Source organism: Haemaphysalis longicornis, unplaced genomic scaffold, assembly GCF_048455015.1.
Source record: "Haemaphysalis longicornis isolate Haplotype H1 unplaced genomic scaffold, Haemaphysalis longicornis Haplotype H1 scaffold_12, whole genome shotgun sequence".
Taxonomy (NCBI): domain Eukaryota; kingdom Metazoa; phylum Arthropoda; class Arachnida; order Ixodida; family Ixodidae; genus Haemaphysalis; species Haemaphysalis longicornis.
In genome coordinates, this window is record NW_027526225.1 from 50,899,312 (window position 1) to 50,920,104 (window position 20,793).

At 46.3% G+C, this 20,793-nt stretch overlaps 1 protein-coding gene across 2 annotated transcripts in view; it reads left to right on the top strand.

Annotated features, from left to right (window-relative positions):
* LOC144162631 (uncharacterized) overlaps positions 1 to 20,793 on the top strand; it is a 58,235-nt gene that overhangs the window by 30,690 nt on the left and 6,752 nt on the right. For both annotated transcript variants that reach the window (XM_077693245.1, XM_077693246.1), the window contains exons 4-12: positions 1,780 to 1,878; positions 4,706 to 4,816; positions 5,390 to 5,476; positions 8,603 to 8,728; positions 10,480 to 10,554; positions 12,360 to 12,464; positions 13,336 to 13,446; positions 17,972 to 18,017; positions 18,772 to 18,823. In XM_077693245.1, coding sequence (XP_077549371.1) covers positions 1,780 to 1,878; positions 4,706 to 4,816; positions 5,390 to 5,476; positions 8,603 to 8,728; positions 10,480 to 10,554; positions 12,360 to 12,464; positions 13,336 to 13,446; positions 17,972 to 18,017; positions 18,772 to 18,823 — 812 coding nt within the window. The remainder of the gene's footprint in view (positions 1 to 1,779; positions 1,879 to 4,705; positions 4,817 to 5,389; positions 5,477 to 8,602; positions 8,729 to 10,479; positions 10,555 to 12,359; positions 12,465 to 13,335; positions 13,447 to 17,971; positions 18,018 to 18,771; positions 18,824 to 20,793) is intronic.

Sequence of the window (20,793 nt, forward strand, 5' to 3'; positions counted from 1 at the left end):
CGGACCAGGGTTGTTACTGCAGCTTTTGCAGAATAACACAGTTTCCCTGCTGCCTCCTTTTGTTTTTCCATCGCTACAAACAGCACGGTCCATGCTACTTCGGCCTGGGAGTGTGTAGATGAAATGGCTCGTCCCAAATAGCCTTTTCTCGCACTGCACATATGCAGCCAGGCCCCGATTTTTGGCTCGAGCACTCAGATCACTACCACCGGTCGGATGAGGTTGTGGTGGTACTTCAGGTTTCCCTGCTCCATGATTCTGCAGCTGTGTGCACTCCAAAAACTATGGACACTGGAAAGCTCGAGATGCCAAGAAAGAGATCTTTCGCCACCATTTCGTTGTCTTTCGACAAAATGCATAGCTCACAGAGCAAGAATCCGCACGGTGCTGTCTCCACCGCCATCGTGGTCTTCATCACTCGCTTCTGTCGAATTGTTGTCATCATTAACTGACGGGGGCACGCAGATCTCTTCCTCACTAAAGTCATCATTGCTTTTGCTAAGTTCACCCCCGTAGAACACACACGATGAGGAAGCGCCCGTGCTCCTCTGCAAACAGCGCGCACGTGAAAATGCTCTGGAATCCGGAAAGACCATGCTGAACATTGTGCTGCACCCTAGTGCAAAAAGGAGAAAACTTCAACAAACACGTTCACTTATCCCTCAAGAGATAGAAACGAGCTTTCTTCGTTGTATCCCTGGGATGATGTGGAAATTCGCTTACAGTATTTTTACCCCACCCCCCTCCTACCTGCCAATGCTCATGGCCTCGGGTATTTGTGGGTGGCGTATATCTCTCTATAGATGTGCGCTTTTCCCAAGTTGCTGTGTTCTCATGGTTGTTCAGTGAGACTAGTGTAGAGGTCCTTTTCTTCTTTTTTTTTTACTCAGAAACCTGCAAACTTAGACAGAGTCTGGATAACTGTACCAGTCGGGAACGGGGTTGTGAGGCTAGTTCTGGTAGGAGAAGGAATGTGGCACTACTGCATTCCGGATGGGCTATCATGGCAGCGACATCTGTATGCTTGCACACCAAAAGCTGCAAGCTGACTTCCAAGTGTCCACTCTCGTTGATGTTTTCACCGACCTTAGCCAAACGCTTTACATAGGCGTCTTATTTTTGTTTCCTAAGCTTTAGTTGGTGCACAGTTTTTTGGCTCTGACTTGCACCGTGGTGTGTACATGTCCTCGTGTGCGCAGTCTTTGTCTAAATTTTGCAGACCATGCCAGAGGTTAACGGGGTCATGCAGAATTCAAAATGCAGGCTTACCAAAGCTTTAGTGGGTACACGGTATTGTTGCTCTGACCTACACCGTGACTGTGTACATATCTTTGTATGTGCAGCCTCTGTTGAAAGTTTCTAGGCTGTACCAGGAGTTGGTGGGCCACAAAGAATTTGAAATACAAGCTGACCTATCAGTGAGACCGAAATATTGTATGCCAAAAACCTGGCAAAAGCATTATTCTTGATGATGATGATAATTTTTATAACACAAGGCTGACTACTGGTAAAGAGCACCAACACCAGCACACTTTGCCACTTTGACACTTTTTTTTACCACCACACTTGGAACGTTGAGCTTCTGATTTGAGTTCTTTGTAACCCAGGAAGTTTGGTGTGGCCTAGAAAATTTTGACTAAGACTGTGCGCACATAGTACCTCTGTGTAGAGTATGGATGGAGTTATTAAAATAGCCCCAGGGCTCTGAGCATTTGTCCAGGAGGACAGAGTTCCCTTTTTCTGCGAGGTTCTAATTCCTTGGTGCCTTGCTGGACGCAGGTGGCGGAGCTCAGGACCACCACCACCAGCCTGCAGGAGAGCGTGGCGTCCGCCCCGCAGATCAAGGGTCTCCCCAATGCTGTGACCGACCTCAAGCAGGTGAGTGGGTCCTCCAAAGTCACCCACTTGTGCAGCATCGTCAAAAGAGAAATCGCCTACTTTAGAGAAAATGGCAAAAAAATGAGATGCAAGTATCATTGTCAGCTAACTGTTCCGGCGAGCAGAGCTTTTACAGAAGTCGTCTTATTGCGGTCTGTTTCTGGGCTGCAAGTTTGGGCCACTTTCGTGCTGTGGGCTGTCTCTGTTGGTAAACTCGCATTGCGAATGCCTAGCCCACGGCACTGAGTGTGAGAAATTGCTGACTCCAAAACTTGAGAGCCTCAGTACGATCCTTGCTACAAAGAAGTTTTAAAACCTTTTATTCTACCTAAATTGTATGCACATGTATTGAATTTATGCCCAGTGCTAACACAGGGGAAAACAACCTTGTGGGTGGCTGTGTATATTTATTTTATTTATTTATTTATTTCAAGTACCCTCAATCGCACAAGCATTGAAGAGGGGAGTGGGTTTTCGGGAAAAAAAATACAAGTACGTAGCAAGTAACAGGCGGCAAGAATGTAACAGACTACATATGCTGGTAGTAACAGACAAAAAACAGACAAAATGTGCCAGTCATTTAAAGGGGCCCTGTAGCACTTACGATCGATTACTCGGAATGTATTGTGGGGTAAAGTCTGTTGTCTCAGCAATCTCCTCCCGCAAGAAATATGAAAATCAGTTCACTATCACCGAAACTACGCGCAATGAAAAATCGCGCGTCATTGTTCCCTCTCAACTCGACTGCGGACAATGCGCCGAAAGCTGTGCACTCTCTCCTGGAGAAGGGGGCGGCTCGTGGCGTTCTCTTCGGTGGCCTTCGATATATCACAGACCAGGGAGTTCTCTCCTTTTCTTCGCAACGTGGGCGGGTCTATTTCCCGTCTGGTGCCACAAAAAAGCAGGCATGGCTGCCTGCTCGCAAGCGCACGCTCAGGCTGGTTTTTGAAGCGATAAACATTTGTTGTCTAGTGGTCTCGTTGAAAGGGGAGTATTGAGTTCGTCACTCAAACTCCGCGCACACTCAAAACACCAAAGAAACACCAAGACTGTGTATACAGGTTCAGGCATAGAAGAGGTTCGTACACACTGCCAACAACGAGGGATCGTCACAGGAAATGCGAGAAATAAGCCGCGAAGTTGACCAGTGACAGCCAATAGGACAGCCATGGCTGCAATGACATTGTTTAGGCCATGTCAGGGGTTCATAAGGAGGAGAAGTGAAAAGAGCGCAATTGGTTTTTCCGTGCCTTTCACAGTGATTTGCGCGCTCACCGCTTCACGTGCGCTCACCGCTTCACGTGCATGTATAATATTTGGCTCAGGTATTCCTGGCAGTGTAATCTAAACGTTGCACAGGTTTACTTGCACTACTCGAAGAGTGTTGCAAGGTCCCTTTAAAACACCTGTTGTTGTGGAAGACATGTGCTGCGTGTTTGAAGGCTCCAGGTTTATTTAAAATTACGCCCTTCAGTGCTTCTTACACTCCCTGTAGTCTCGTTAGTCCCGCGGTTCTAGTTTTGTCTTGGCAGCCGTCAAGGCAGAACGCACCTCATTGTTTTAGCTGTGACTTTTAACACGACAAATTGTCTCCTTTTTAGCCCAAGCAGCTGGTACTGAGCATAGGAGCCAGTGGGAGAAAGCTCAGTTAGTCACACGCATAGCTTTCGCAAAAAAAAAAAAAAAAACATCCTTAAGATTTCAGGATAATTAATAAATGTGAACGGCAAGAAGGCTTATTTTGGCCATTTCTGTTCTGTAAAGGCTGAATTTTGGACAGGCTTCAGTGGATGTGTATGTGACGAGGTTGGGGATCAGCATCTACAAGTATGGAGGAAATTAGTCTTCTTTTTTTTTGTTAAGTGCGCGAACGAGTCGGTTCTTTTTGCTACAGTCTCAGGTACCAGGGTGTCATGGCCTTGGTGGATTGCTAATTTGCCATAATGTAGGCCTAATGTAGGCATAATGTAGGCCTAATTGTAGGCCTAATTGTAGGCCTAATTGTAGGCCTAATGCACCGTTATGAGGTTTGTTTTCATGCTGTACCTGACATTTCTAATTGCTCTGATTTGTATTGAGAACTGTACTGCTCTTGTTTTGTACTACACCTGTTTTTGTACTGGTCTACTAGTTTTGCATGTAACTGTACTAGACTTGTTTTGTAATCCCTGTCATCATGCTTAACTCTGTGTGTAAGGTGGCCAGGGCCCTCCAAGCTGTTTCCACAGCTTTTTTCCTGGTCTTCCGCAACATAGTTGAATTCAGTTCAATAACCAGTGGTAGGCAGTCTCGTCCAAGGTTTCGGAGCCATCGGCAACACCAGAGGAAGTGTCACAGGGTAGTAGACAGGGGCTGAGCATATCATGCTGAGATCTGACAACATGTGGACTATCATGGTACCAGAGTGGCTGCCAATAGACAGAACTAGAAGTAGAACGGAAGACCAGTTACTTTATGAAGGGATGGTATCGGACAGTTCCGGAGAAGCGAACGGTCTAGGGTATCACAACGCACGAATCTTCATCCTGCAGTGGGTGTAAGTGGTGTGGTGATGGCGATAGTGATAACTTGCATGCGCCCCATCACTGTGTCTTCGTAGTGTTCCGCTCTGATGCGCTAGTCGTCATTTGACTATCTGTATTACGCTGTGTCAGAGGGATGTGCTCATGTGTGTGAAGTAAGTTCATGTGCCTTTGCATTACACTGATTGGACAATTTGCCTGCGGGGCAAATAGTCGTGTGAAGCTTGTGGGTGGTTCAGTGACACACTCTTCGGTTTTCTGATTTCCTGGATTGAGGCTGATGGGTGGTGTGTCTGTGTGCGCAGAACGTGGCCAACCTGGGCAGCCAGGTGTCCAGCCTTGAGAACGGCCTGCAGGCTGTCAAGGAGCAGCACTCGAGCCTGCAGGCTGTGCGCAAGGACCTCGACCAGGTCAAGGTGAGGGCGCTTCGCTGCGCTGCACTCTGGGAAGGGCTGTGCTGGTTGTTGGAACAACTGTTTCGAGTCTGCAAACGCCCCGATTGGCCTCCTCGGAATGCGATACCACTGTGCTTGTAAAAAACACCCTGGTGGAGGGTTAAATCCCAGCACAGGCCCAGCGTGATGATGTTTTTGGGAGGCCTACATGTTGAAACTTGAGTGACTTTTCAAGGAGTACGTGTTCCGTGAGGTATAAGGTGCATACCATGGTGGAAGGTGATGGGTAAAGTTTCTGTATTTGTGAGAGAAGTTCCCGTTGTAGCAGGATTGATTCTGATTAAATGACAGTGTTCTTACTACTTTCTTGGTCCGGAGTAAAGCTCAAATCACTGCATGTACTAGTTTTTATAATGCTTGCCCCCAGAAAAGGTGGCTAGGCGTTCACCATCTAAGCAGGGTGGCCACTGACTCCTGGCATAAAAACTTGTTACGTACTCCCCTGTAGCATGTGTGGAATGAGTTGCTGACTGCTTACCATCCGGGTCGTGCCAGTGACCACCCGTTGTCCGGTAACGCGCTGCTTTCCTGCAGGAGCAAGTTCAACGCCTGGGCAATGTAACCGGTTCTGGTGCAGATGACCAGGGCACCGGTCACTCCAGTCTGCACGACTTGGAACAGGTTGGCTCATTTTTTTTCCCCCCTTGAATTAAGTTCGCTTTTGGCCCGTAGCTCCGTACTACAGCAGGAAAGTCTTCTTTGAGACATCCTTCAGCAAAACCTATAATTAACCCAGTGCGCAGCGCAGAAGCCGGGGACATTGAGGTGGCAGTAAAATGTACGCTATGTCTTTGTCTCCCGAAGAACCTCACCCTTTCCCCCACATGCTGCGTTAATTGAGCTACGAAGCAGCTATCTGACATAACATTCCTCATCGATTACAAGAGGTGCTGGCCTTGCAATCATTTTTTACCTTGGGAGCTTGCAGACGTTAATTCCTGAAGATCTGGCAGGAGATTATTTTGCAATCGTGTAACTAGAAGGGGATTATCCCATCACCGTTTGCTGACACAAAAATACATTGAAGTGGTTTCTTCATCGGTTTTTCAAGAACCAGTTACGTTGAGAGCTGTCACTGTAAGAGGGAACTTTTCATGGTGACAAGGTTGCTGTTGTTGTCGTCCCATACTAATCGAGGGAAGAAAGGGAAGGGAAGAGTAGCCCAGTTGAAGAATGATGTGTCCATGTCAGTCTTGAGAGCCCACTCTCTGTGCCGAAAAACCCAAGGGCTACGAGACAGTTGTGGTCTTCAGGTGGACGGCCATCTTGAGAAGTACTGGGAGGCATAGCACTGATGAAGATAGGCTGGTACAGAGAAAACGCAGAGCAGTGCCGGATTAGGTGGTCAACGGTGACGAATACGGTCAGAAGGAGCTGGAGATCCCATTGGGTGAATCCATTTTCCACCCAACAGGATCTCCACAGTTTGGGGAAAGGACGGTGTGTGCCGTCACGTGGTTTCTCTTTGCTAGCCTTCAATGTATAGCACAGTGGAATGACACGGCGATGACAGCATGACCTACTGATTAGAGTCTTCTTACAGTACGAAAAACTAAGGCGTTTTTACCTTACTCTGTTGTCACGCAGTCTGGTTACAAGGCATGCCAAAATTGAGTAGTATCAAGAAATGTGATGAACTTGTGCGTTTGTGGATGTCTTCATTCATAGAGATTGTCATACAGTGCATTGGTCATGGTCATGCGTGAGCTGGAATAACTGAAAACTCGAAGCTAGCAAACTAGTGAAAACAGTAGACTTGAAAACTTAATGACTAAGATGAACAACACCCTGCTGTTCTGTGGCACGCACAGTGCAAAAAACATCTTCTTCAGACTAGTTTCTGATAATGCAAGCAAGTTCTACAGTTCCTACGAGTTTGTCCTAATGCGAGTTTGCTGTGGTAAGATAGTGGGCTGTGTGATGGGCACTTGGATGTCGGTGCGAGTGCTTGAACGTGATCTGCCTCTCACTGCACATACTTGAGCTCATCGAATGGTTGTCAGGGAAACCTAACGCTGCCAGCTAGGAAAGGCACCTCTCTGACTTCGGTGGGGTAAATTAGAACACGTACAAAATAAGGAACTCCGCTTCATTTACTTGAAATTCAGGGTGTCTACCAACCTGGAAAACCGGGAATTCTCAGGGGTTTTGAGTAGTCTGGAGAAACTCAGGGAATTTGTGCGTCTATCAGGGAAAATTAGCTGTACATTATAACGGAAGTGAAATTCACGGTAATGCTGGCTCAAGTAAACACTGAGTCGAAAGTGGACAGCCCTCCGGCGCCAACGCTGATGACGCTGTCTGAAGTCATTGGTTCCAGTGAGAACTCACTTCATACAGCTTACAAGCCACCCTTCCCCCCCCCCCTCCCCCCCGATCCCAGCCCCTGTGGTATCTAGGTAGTTAGTTGATGCATGTTACGAATCACTGAGTTGTGAATCTGGCGTAATAAAAAAAAACACATTTCACTCAATTTTCACCTTTAGAAGCTGGCAGTTATGTTTAAAAAAGCCTTAAGTATCGAACAAGACATAGCTTCAGGAGTACTTTTAACTGCAAGCCGGCACTGTATTTCGCTGCGTAGGAAGACACGGAATGTTTCGGCTCCATATTTTTCACTGAGCGCCAAAAGAACTTTACGTTGAGTCACCATAGCGGGGTGTAGTTGAGGTGTTTCTGATTTCCCGTGTGAATCTCAAATGAACTCTTCCCACTCATCCTGTGCAGCGCTTTGATGCTGAAAGTACAGCGGCGTCTAAGGGCACCTAACGTGACGGTGTTTAAGATGCAGGTGTCCCTCATCCAAACCAGAATAAACTCTTTGAAGCAGTGAAATACAGCACTGAGGCATTGAGTGCGAGCTGAGAACATGGCAGTATGGTTTTACCTTTTTTTTATATATATTTCATTCACTGTGGATGCCACTACCACTCCGTTATGTTTTCTTTTTGAATGCGATAAAAGTTGCTGGTTAGCATTCAAGCTCTATTATGTTGTATTTTATTTTATAATAGGCTTTTTAGGGGATGACAGCAACTGGCGACATGGGGTCAGCCCGTCTTGACCTTAAACGAAGTCCTGTGTCACTCAGGGAATTTATCAAAAAAGCTGAGGGAAAACCTGGAAAACTCAGGGAATTTGAAAATGTCAACTTCGTAGACACCCTGAATACTCAAGGCACTATGGTGTAACTAACCCCACTACTAAACTGGCGTGCCAACATTAACATTTTGGTGATGTGTTGCATTGTTACAGTTTGTTTATCCTTGTTATCGTGGCAATGTTGATAAAAATGTCTACTTCATGTCACCTTTTTTCATTCGTGAAGAACCAACTACTATAGCTGTCATGTCAGGCCTTTCACTCCTTGCAGTAATGCTTTGAACTTTTCTCGCTTTCCACTAACCACATAAGCATGGAATAAGTAGCCGAGTGAAGTTGTTGAGGTACGTTCTATGGACATGTTTGCTTGTGGCAATAATTGAGGCATTCTATAATTCTGACCATTAACAGTTAGTTGGTTAACCTGTTAGTCTGTTAACAGTTAGCAGTAGCAGTTAACAGTAACCTGTTAGTTAACAGTTAGTCTGTTAATTAACCAGTGAAATACAAATGTGCTCGGCCATTGTTGACCCTCTCGTGCTAAATTCCCTTGTGAAGCTGTGTTTTGAAAGTGTGACCATCTTGACAATTGCTTTGTACCACTCCTGTACAGTAGGAATGAACCAGTCAAAAAAACTCTCGCAGAATGTCCAGCGCTGCCTGAGCGAGGTGCGGGAGGTGGTGGACCACCGGCTGGTGGGCATCGAGTCAGACCTCAAGGGCGTGCACGCCACCACGGGGAACCACTCCTCCCTGCTCCTCAACCAGCAGGTGAGGAGCGCCGATTTCCGGACACCGCTCTGGGAGGGAATCGGGGTTGCATTTCACCTAATGCTGCTACGTTTAACGCTAAAGGGGCCACCAAGACGCAATACGAGGTTGGTTCATTGAAAAGACTGCTTCCTCCGATGACAGTGATACCAATGTTATCGCAAACTTTGAACGAATGGTTGGGATATCGAAGGAATAAAAGCCCTTCGGTTAAGAGAAATATGGGTCAGAATGCGAAGCTTTCTCCCATGCAACCTGGGTCAAAGTCGGAGCCCTAAATCCAACCTGCTTGAACCGTGTCAAAATGGCGCAATAGGAAGCTCCATAATGCGAGACCCAGGTTCGATTCTGACCACGGGAAGCGTATGTTTTTTTTTCTTTTGGGGCACTTTGTGTCCTTTCGCCTATCATCATTGCTGTTTTGTAAAACCCACTGTAAAGTTGGCTTTCTTGCAGTCAGTTTTACTCTGTCGCACGATGCTATCAGTGAGGCGTAGAAAGCTTCGCTTCAAAAACATGTGTAGCAGTGGCAACTCCGCAGCCATTTTGGGGGGGATTTCTCTGTAGCGCCACAGAATCTTGTTTGTGCGGTTAACACCCACCAAGCTATGCCAGCGCCAAGAAACGTGACCGGGCGGGTGTAGTAGGGCCTCCCCTACTTCCGTTTCATCATATCACTTGAATGCTACCATGCAGTTAACATAATTGATAACTACGTATTTAGTGCTGGCCCATCAGTTTAGTGTAAAATTAGAAAGTCTATCAATATTGCTGTCGCTTGTTCTGTTACAAAACATCTTTCATGGTTGGAATTGAGCCGTGTGGTTCACCAAAGGGCTAGCTCTTTCAAATCGAACAAAGTTTGTATTTGGTCTTCGAGGCACCTTTAACATCTCGTTTCCAAAACAACTGATGTGGTCTTTAACTTTGCAGTGACAGTTCAGTACGCACTGCATCACGCAGATTTTATTTTCCTTGTGTACATCGCAGCTTGAGCATTCACGTATGCCTCAGGCGTGCCACAGTTCCTTCATGGTCGGTGGAGAAGTTGTACAGTGGAGCATGTTGTGGGGCTTTTCTTAACCTTTCGCCTTGTAGATGTTGCCTGATTGGTGCTAGCAACCCAGCGTGAAGAAACACTGAAGCGTTGTTACATCCTAATAGGGCCAGGCCTACCTAGTGCCAGTGCAACAGTGGGCAGAGAAAATTCCATAGCAACACTGGCATGTACTCTTCTGTCATCTAGTAGTGATGACGTCTAGTAGTGATGAGTAGTTATGCAGGCCGGAGCTGCGCTTGTAGAGGTTGTATACTATACTGAGAAGTAAGCTTACATAGATGAGCTGCACATAGGCATCACACCTTTTCCTTCTTGTGCTGTAAACTTAGTAAACCATAGCTTACAGTTTCACTTGCTTGAAAGCTGCCTTTCAATTATCCGATTCCACCAGGCTGCTATTTGTACTTAATTGTTGTGTTCATGTGTTTATTTATTTATTCACATTACCTTACGGGTTCCCGTAGGAACATTGAGTAAGGAGGGCAAGAAAAGCAAAAAGCAAAAACAAATTGAACAGAAGCAACATGCTAAAAAACAATACAGTGTGGTAATACAGTACAACAGAAGGGGTAATTAGGTTCAACTGGCCATGGCAAATGCCCTTTTCAGGGCTTTCTTCTTTTAATATATACGTGAATTTTATTGTCTTATCTGTGACAGTGTTGCAAATGTGGTTTGCACCCCGTTCCAGATCCAACTGGAAGGAGTGCTCAACTGTAGCCACACCTGTCCGGCCAGCCTGTCGCCTGACAACCTCAGTATTGCTGTGAGTTTTGTCACTCTTTTTAGAGCGCAGCTCTTAAGAGCCCACTCCTGTGGTTTCGCATCACCGTCGTCCCTCGTTGTATTCGAGACAAGGAACGAGACAACGAAGATAGACGAGATTGAGCGAGCAGCAAAACGGAGGAGGAAAGTATAATGAAAGCGTGAGGGGGAGGGTAGTATGCCGAGTGTCCCGCGCGCTGTGTTGCCGGGTGACAACGCGTTACAAGAGAACGCCAGAGTATAGCGCACGCCCTCGTCCGTTCGCTGATGACACGATCACTTCCTGAGATGCAGCAGCTATGCGCCATTGCTGAGAAGACTGCAGTTTGAGCTGCGCTCAAATTTCGCATTAGGGCGTATCATAAATGTCCGCCACTTATTTTTTCGTATTTCTTTTTTTAAGGGGGGGGGGGGGGGGGGGGTTAGTCAAGGTGCTCCATTTTGGCACTACTGTATGTAAACCACACTAAAGAATTCTGTGGTTAACATTTGCATTGGATGTGTTCTATTGTTTGAGTTGTTGTTTCGTATTTATAGTTGTATTTATAGCGTGAAGTTCGGCAAATGGCGCAAGCTTGTCTGCGAGTGGAAAGTAAGGGCACTAACCAAGCAATCAAATTCTTTGTTTTTCTTGTCTTTCTCGACGAATGCAGCACCCTTCCTTATCAGAAAAAAAAAAAGATTCTGGAGTGACAGTAATTTATTCTGCTAGTTTTTTACAGATATGTGTAGGTTTGATGTAGCACTGCCCATCCTTATTTTAGCGACAAAAGTTATCCTGTGATGAAAAAGGCAGAAAGGTTGAATAATGGCAAGAAGCCATTGTATGGCTGTAAAGCATTGAGAAACTCTAATTGTAGAAACCTTTCTTTCACTGTAATAACTTATGTTGTGTGACATACCACGCCTGCACCTGACCAGGAGCTTGTATACAGTCTTTGTCAAAACATTCTAGGCCATGGCAACGGTTTCTCGGCTCCAGAGCATTGAAAACAAAACTGTGGTTAAATTATTTTATAACAGTACGAAAGAAAAGCGTTTTCTACAGCTTTCGGGCATTAAATGTTTCTGCCTCGCTTTAAAGGTAAGGTGTACTTTGAATTTTTGGTGGCGTGTGCACTTTCGGCATGGCCTAAAAAATTTTGACAAAGACTGTACCTGATGGTATGGGGCTGGCAGTCCGTTATGCAGCTGAGGCTTCAGCGTAGCTGCCGTGTTGATTCGTAGGGTTTGCTCAGGGAAGACCGTACCGTAATTAGGGTTACTTGTGTGTGCGTGTGTGTGCATGTGCATGCAAGCGAGTTAAATTACTAATTTTATTGCATTTTCAGTTTACGTTTGTGTGCGTAGAAGCATAGTTCATAACTGAATGGATTGGCACCTTCTGTCTACTGTCAGTCAATCTGTGCTTGGCATTGCGTTTGTAGCATTTTGCGAAAACTGTCACTGCTGGTCTGATTATGCGCGCATGCATGCCCAGCAGTTTCCCCTTTGAGCCTTTCTTCTGTGCATGCAACCTTTTTTCGGTCGCTCCTCCCAGCACGGGAAAGCGTGTGAAACTGCCTTGTAATTGACGTCGAGTAGGTAGAGTAGGTTGAGAGTAGATCGAGAGTAGGAGAGTAGCTCGAGAGTAGGAGAGTAGCTCAAGAGTAGGTCGAGAGTAGAGAGTAGATCGAGAGTAGGAGAGTAGCTTGAGAGTAGGTCGAGAGTAGAGAGTAGATCGAGAGTAGGAGAGTAACTTGAGAGTAGGCCGAGAGTAGGTCGTTGTACGAGTGAGCTGACGTCAGCGATCATGTGGCTGTGCAGCTGGACCAGCTGTGGTCGGGGAACGCCACGACCAACGGCTCCACGGTGGGTGCGCTCAGGGAAGCGAGCCACCTGGGCGGCCTCTACCGCAAGCTCCAAGCCCAGGTGGGTGTCTCACAGGGGCTTCTTTCTCGAACGCCTCACGGGAGGTGCCCTGGCATTCGCAGCTCGATTGATTGTGGGGTTTGGCGCACCGAAGCTAGACCTGGGCTATGCGGCGCGCCATAGTGTATTGCTCCGAATTAACTTGGACCTCCTGGGGATGTTCAATGTGCGCTGAAATTTCGGCGCACGGGCTTTTTTGCTTTTTGCCTCCGTCAGAAAAGCAGCCACTGGCATTATGAACTCAAAGTTCCCAGTTATCAGATCCTCGAAGAAACAAAAAAAAAAAAGAAAGAAAGAAAGAAAGAAAAGAAAGCATGAAATGTAGGGAATGGCAGAGGAGAGTCTCGAGCTTGTTGGTGCTGAATATTCTAGAGTAAATGCTAAGCGGTTCCATCTGAATGCGTCATGGGAACCCCAGTTGGCTTCCCCATTTTCTTTCCGTGCCAATTTTTCTTTTCAAACGCAAAGAGAATTTCCTGGAAAGGGCTTGAGTGGATGACTTCCAGCAAGTGTCATGAACAATACAATTTTACCAGGCCGGTGCAAATAGTGGTTTCTGGTGTTGAAGCAGATAGCAAGCAAATGTTTAGTTTCATTCAAATATTTCACGGATCATAGCGAATATCTCACTATTTTCTATATGTAAACTAAAATTCACAATTTCTCATTCATGGCTCAGGGGCACATGCCTGTTTGCAGCTTAAAAAGAAAAGAAAACGCTCTTGAAACGACCATTTCTTGGAAGGAAGCTCCTGCTTTTCTTGCAACGTTTTCCTCTGAGCGTGGTATACCTGCTACCTCAGCACATTTGGTTTTGCAAGTGGTTGTGTACGAACTTATTGTTCTTCCGCGCTTGTTTTTTTGCTGGCAGCTTGGCGTGAACCTGTCGGCGAGCGACGAGGCCTCGGAGCTTCTGCAGCGGGTCACACTGTTCGTGCACTCCCAGTCGTCGTCGTCGTCACCACCACCACTGACCACGCAGGTGCGCCCAACTCTGAAGACTGCGTTTGATTTCGTTGAGGCAAAAGCCTCGTATGTCTCTCTGAAAGGTGGCCTTGAATGACCCCGGTGTCAGCCAGAATGGCACAGATACCCAAACGAGGCCAGAAGCAAACCAAGTACGCAAGCCGAGAAAAAACAAAAAATTCTCGGGGCACTTAAGTCTGCCTATGTGCATTGAAGCCAAACCCCTGGTGTACTATTGTGACAGGCACCTTTTATATACCCGTGCACCCGTCGACACAGCAGCCACGTCATTTCACTGTACCAAAGTTAATTAATGATTGATAGTAAGGCTTAGTGAGATGGTGTTAAGATGCACAAAGATGGATTTAGGACAGTGAAATGGTGTGGCGGCTGTGCCCACGGGTGCATGGGTATATAAAAGGTGCCCGTCGCAATAGTTTACTGTTTGTCTCTAACGCACATAGGCCGACTTAAGTGCCCTGAGATTTTTTTTTGTTTTTTTTTCACAAGCTCGTCTTTATTCATTGTGCTTACCCCCAGTGCTGGCCACAACAGTCTGAAGCCTGAGCCTACTTGTACAGGCTGTGTACGGAAAATGTGCGACACTTGCAGGATAGGACGTCGTACTTGAAACCCAACTGTGACATTGCTGAAATCCTGAGACTGCCCCGGCCTGGTAGTTGCTCCTTTTTGATTTTTTTTAAATATGTGCAGACGCTTTGAACAGTGCCTGGTTGCACAGTACTCCACTGGCTTCACTACGAGAAAAGTTGAGAAGGACAATACCATCTACGTCTTTCTTTTTTGCATGTGTCTAGAGTGTCGGGCTACCTGATTTCATAATTCCACAATTTCTTCTCTTTTCTAAAAAGCGAGATGATTAATTTTGTGTCAAGAAGACATGAGACATACCTATGTTGTAGTGTATGTGCATGTGTGTCAAGTCGTCGAGCAACAGATACGTAATTTTACCTGATATCTATCATCTGTAGATTTCAAGGCCACGAAAAGCTGCACCGTGAAGAATTTGCGTCTCCCCTCAGAATTGATCTGTGCTGCACTGGTGCTCCACTGGTGTTACACTGTGTGTGGTGGTGTGTTGGTGTTACAGGAGACCAACGAAAAAGTGTGAAACAGAGTTTCATACAATAACTAGAGAGGAATTTCGCACTGTGATCATGCGCCGCAATAGGCATGATAGGTAGTTCTGGATTCGGATTGGCACTCGATGTCTTGCGGAAGTTACTATGGATTGAGTCGTGCAACCAGTTTCATTTTCATTTTGGACGTGCATGAATGCATTAGCCTATGCGGGGTGTTGGAAGAAGCGTTCAAAAATACCTTTTCTCCTTGAACTCATACCTTCCACCGCAAGCGCACCGACGCCGCTCTGAGTGGAAATGTTGTATAACCGGAGTAGCGAATTGGTTGGGTTATCAATTCACTGCCGGCACAGTGAGCACGAAAACACAAATGACGGCGCTGAATGCGGCAAAGTTGCCTGCGAATTAAGTGTTGCGGCACTGCTTATTCGGCAGAGCGATGTACTTTCGAAGCTGACGACGGTTGCCAACTGCTTGGAACAGCCACACTTCTCGCGTGAAAACTGGATGCTATGGCATAGACGAGCAGTTCCAGCGGCTGATAGGAACGCAGCTTGGTGAATGTCACTAATTCAGGCTAGAATAACTTCTCCAAAGGTAATCGGTTTCTTTTTTTTTTTTTAGGCGCACAAAAAGTTTCTTAGTGTTAAAGACTACAAGCGCTGAAACTTTTACAAATAATTTTTAAAGAAGTTCACGTCCCACTGTAGTTGGCAGCAAATGGCAAACGTACTCCACAAACCTCCTCAACTCCGCGTCTGCTTAAATGCGCCATTTTATTTCATACAAGACCAGTTCTTGGTCACTAACTTTCTTGTTCGCCATGTAATTTGTAAACAGCGAATTGTGCAATAAGAGTTTTGTTTACAAAAAGCACAATTCGCACAGCCATAGCCTCCTATATAACCGACTGTGCTTGCTCTATCGCCCCGAAACCCATTGCAGCAGCCCGTTCACTGTGGGGGTGCCAAGTTCCCAGGTTTTTCGATAGCCATGCCAGTGCGAACTGCTGTTTCAGGTGGAGATCCGCAAGCTACAAAAGTCTGCGAAACGGCGCGCTTAAACTTCATGAGCCAGTATTAAAGACCGAAGCTTTATGCGTGCGTTGCAGAACTACTAAACGGCGTTCAGTGTACTGTTTCCGCCTGCACGCTCGCCCTTTTGGGTTTGCAACGGGAGTTTCACAACATAATAATGTATACATGTCCTCATGGTTGTCATTGCAATAAGAGACAGTTAACTTTTCTGCCACTCTATAGGAGTTGATAAGTGAAAAATGGTTATGCTTGATTCGGTGTTTAGTGATAATTGAATCATACGAATTAAATTTTGTTTAAACAAGTCCAAACCGTTGAGCTCCGTTTTTTTTACTTACGAGTCTATTCAGTCTCATTCTGCCGCTAATATCTAACAACGGTCCCCGAGAGGATACGCGCCCACTCTCCTCCCCCCTTTATTTCTCCGCCGCCGCTGCTCCACGAAATGTTGCCATCGCGCATGTAGTAGATATATTGACGACGCGGTAATCGGCAATGCCCGGCTGCTCAAAAAGAATGATGACTTCAAGCTTTAGCTCAAGGCGATACTCAGTGTTTGAGGGCCCCTGTATAAGCTTAGGTTAAGCATTCAGCATGCACTAAGCTGGTTTCTCTCTATACAATATTCCCCGCTACACTCATTCTTGCCTCACCAATCAGATACCGAATAAGCGATCAATTCCCAGTGGGTCACAAACCCACTAGCGAACTCACCCGTAACATTTCTTGCTGAATCGAGTGAAACGCAGAAAAAAACTTTTGCGTTTAGTTATTTACGAACGAACAATGTAGAACAAGAAAGACCATCTCTTTTGTAATTACCGCGGTCAAGTTTTATTTGTCTGCTTCACGAAAGGCCTCGTGAATTTTTATACCTTTTTTGTTCAATAAGGAGCTGCCCGTCAGTGCTAGAGCCAGAGTCTCCTTAATACAATGCACATTTTTGTTTGCAAAGGGCCTTGACAACATTTTTTAAAACCACCCATTGCTGCCAGGTGTGAAGATAAATGTTGACCGTGCCCTCGCCAACACAGAAGAACCTGGGATTAGGGCGCCACCAGAGAGAACAGCGGAATTAGTAGTTCTGCAATGCCACGCATAAAGCTTCGGTCTGTAAAATTGGCTCATGAAACTTTATGGTGCAAAGGAACTCAAATTGGCTTGTAACGTCCACTGTGGCGATCCTCTAGCACACGTGCTGTCTTAGCGCAGAAAACCCACAATTAAATTTGATCTGGTGTATATAGGCTGGTGGGCAGACAGGTGTCACATTATATTTGTAACTGCACACTGCATTGCTACACTTCGCTTGTACAGTAGGACCCTTGTGAAATGCAATCAGCTTATTCAGAATCTTGATTCATTTGACGTGATTCACGTGCCCAGTGCACTGTGTTGAGTGCAGATCGTGGCCGCTTTATTGAAGACAATAGCGAGGCCCCTAGAACTTCGTTATGACAAGGACTTGCCGCATGCCTTTTTAAATCCTGCTGAAATTGTTTTCATCGCAACAGTTGCGTCTTCTTCCACTAGTCCATGCAACACTGTAGTGTGGTCCCTTTAATTCTTGCCAATTTGCACGTGCAAAACAAAACAAGAATTCATTGTTCATGTTTTTGTGTCGATTTAGATTTTCCTGCATTTAATCCCACTTGATACAAATAAATTCTGAATCATTCACAAACAAAGTACTTGTGTTGAAAATTTTGCTCTTGGACGTGTCCCTTACAACTTGCAGAACTCACGTGAATGTCTTTTAAATGCAGAGCATTTCAGTAACTCACGATGTCACCCACGTTGTCCCGTCGTAGTCCGCACTGTCGTTGTCCGCACCCCTCCCCCTACACTATATAAAAGAAAATACTATCCGGCGCCAGGTTTCGATCCCTCGACCCTGCGGGCGGAACGCAATGTACATGGTGCTCTACCCACTGTGCCACAAAGCCGACACAGAATGGGACGCTACGAACGCGCCTTATATCGTTGACTCATTCAAATTACTGCTGACGAGCGCTCTCTCGTCAGCAGTTGCCACAAGTGCAACAACGTTAACTTAACGCAAACTACTTAACGTCGTGCGCCCTCGGAAATGCTCTGCATTTGATCGTGCCCCTCGCGAGGGGGATGTTATAAGTATAGACACCTGCTCCTACGGGAGATGCGTAGTTGCTGAAGGTGTCAACAGATGGCGACGCTAAGCGAACGCGGGAAAACTCAACTGAATTTTTAGCATTTACTAAAAGAGTCTGCTGCTCTGTGTCTGTATTCCAGGGTCTGTAACGGTGGGTTCTGGCACAAACCACTCCGATTCAAGCCCCAGCTATTTTTTTTTTTTTTTTTCATGTTTGGAAAAGTTGTGATGGAAAAAACCCATGCCGTTTTTTTATTTTTTCGTTTGCAGTCCAGCACAGGTACTTCCGCGGTGTCCAGCGACCCTGCAGGCCGAGGTTAGTTGAATTCCCTGACTTCCCTGAATTCCCTGACTTCCCTAAATTCCTTACTTGACATACAGCCTTTGTCTAGCTAATGAAGTCGTGTGCTGAAGTTTACACAGGACTGTTTGTTTTCTCTCGCAGCTGAGTGCAAGCGAGGTTAAAAACTGTGCGTATATAGTGTCAGGAGAGCTGGTGAAAATGTGGCAGTGGGCCAAGTTTATTTCGGCTGTAAGGGCGTCAGAGATTACTATGTTCCACTGCGCTAAACTAAAATGTGTCTGCCCCTGAGAGTACAAACAACCAAACTAACAAATAAAAAAAAAATAAAGGTCTCGGGTGTAAACATAGGAGACCACAAACAGTAAAGTGCATTAGAAATGGTGGTGTGGCAGCAGAGGCGAAAAAAAATATCTCAGTTGCTAGATTGTATCGATTCCGATGTACCTTCTATGTCCTTGGTACCCTGTTCCACTAAGCTCTCATGTCCTAATTGTACTGCTCCCATGTTTGAGTCCTAGGCTATGAGGTTGGAGGAGCAGAGTTTCTCTAAGGTTCCTGTTTTTGTTTTTCAATGCCAGGTACACCTGTTCTCTCTCTCTCTCTCTCTCTCTCTCTCTCTCTCTCTCTCTCTCTCTCTCTCTCTCTCTCTCTCTCTCTCTCTGTCTGTCTCTCTCTCTCCCTCTCCCTCCCTCCCTCCCTTTCTCCCTCCCTCCCCCCCTCCCTCCCAATACTTCTATCTGAACCCTGTGTCCCTTCTGCTTTTCAGAGGGGAGCTCTGGCCAGAAAGCCACTCCAGCACCAAACAATGGGACAGCCAGGTAAATGCTCTAGTGAGGGCACAAACAATGCACTCGTAACCTCGTAGCGTTAGCAGTTTGTTCGGCAAACGGTGTGCCAGAACGTAGACACAAGCTTGCAGAAACCGTCTCTACTACCCAATTTCAGGGCTTAGACTTAGCTGCTTTATACGATTGACCATAAGAAACATCTCTTTTTTTTTCCTCACTTGTTACTTGCATTGTCACAGTCTTTCAATGTTTTTCTGGTCACAAAACTCCGTCATAACGCTATAGGAGAGGTTCGTATGTCGCCACAACTGCTGCGCAGTGGTTAAGGGAGCGCGGCGGGGGCCAGACGAGACCTGCACGCTGCGTCGAGGAAGCTAGGCCTACCACACGGAATGCGGCGGCATCGGCAGTCTGTTTTCCTAGTTCCAAATAATTTGTAGATGGGGCGTTTCTGATCATGTGTGTGGGAACAATGGCCAAAAATGCCAAACACTTGCCGTGTACCAGGACGTCGCTCCAGCTTCAGAGGTGCGAGCCAAAAGTTTTTGTGGTTTTTTTAGGTTGAGTGACGCCGATCAGTGGGAGAAATGAAGGGGTGCGAAGGTAAGCGAAAGAAGCTCTTTCACACGCGGACGCAACAACCGCATTGTATGTCAGGCTAAATATCGGTGATAGCGGAACATTTGATGTGCGATAAATGATTGCCTCGAAGTGGCGCAATAGGTTCGGCCGAGTGGCGGTGTGCCTGCGGGTGGCGCGGGCACGGAATGCAACCGCGCTGACAGTGGCAATCCTAGTAGCGGCTTTTGTCCCTGAACGAAACTGCGGCCGGAGTTTTGGGACCAGAAAAAGCATTGAAGGACTCTGGTATCGCTTATGCGTAGCTTTGCTTGCACCTCTCTCTCTTGTGCTTACCTTGGGCTTTCTGATAAGCAATTCACTCTGGCAAGACATTTAGGGATGCTGCTCTTATTCCAGGGTTGATGGAAGGGCTCTGACAACTGGGTATTGTCTTCTCCAACATTGTGTGCCGTACCCCACTCTCAGTGTTATTTCGTACATTTTAGTTGAGTGATAATATAATGAAGTGAAATCGCACCGTACAATTGTACCCTGTTTCAGTGGCTGGAACTCAGATTTAGAGAGCTCTTGTGCCCACAGAAAAAATGTTTTTGAATTCACGTGGTATGTCCAATTTAAAACACTCAGCTCACCTAAAATTGCAACATTCTATGTTCTATTTTATTCTCGGGTAGACATCCTGGCGCAACAATCTATGTTTCAATTTTATTCCCGGGTAGAAATTAACGACAGCGGAAGTTGCCTAATCTGCGTACAAATTGCTGCAGCGATGATAAACTGACTATGTGAGAAAAGGCAGACGGTGTTACACGTGAGAGAGTTTTAGTATAGCGGGAGCTAGCGTTTAGCGCGCGCTAATCCTTGCGCCCTCCCTAGTGTGCATGCACAATACACAAAAGGAGGGTTTGCGTTGTGGGTGCTCGCAATTTTCCAGAGTGCCTGCCCCCGTTGGCCGGCACCAGCCGGAATGGTTGTGTACGCGCGTGCCTATCTTTCACCGATTTTCTCGCGTTGCTGACAGCGACAGGTACCCGCGGTCGCGCAGGATACTAGTCTCTACTTCACTGTATCGCTGTGCCAAGCCGTACCGAACAAAACAGTTGTGGGGGGGTACTGCCGTTTACCTTGGGTCGCGGTCGTACGGGCTGGTTTGTTTGCGAAAATATAGTTACCTGTTGATATCCTAGATGGCGCCAGCGACGATTCTGAGCAGCACCACAGTATTAGCGGAGCGTTGCTAATGCTGTACGAAAAACGGGTGTGGTAGAAAACATTTGCAGAGTGCAAGCGCAGTATTTTGTGCGCGCTAAACGCTAGCTCACACTATACTAAAACTGTCTATTAAAGGAGCCATGAAGACAGAATTCAAGTTTGGTTCATTACAAAGGCTGCTTTGTCCTGATAAAAATGATACCGAT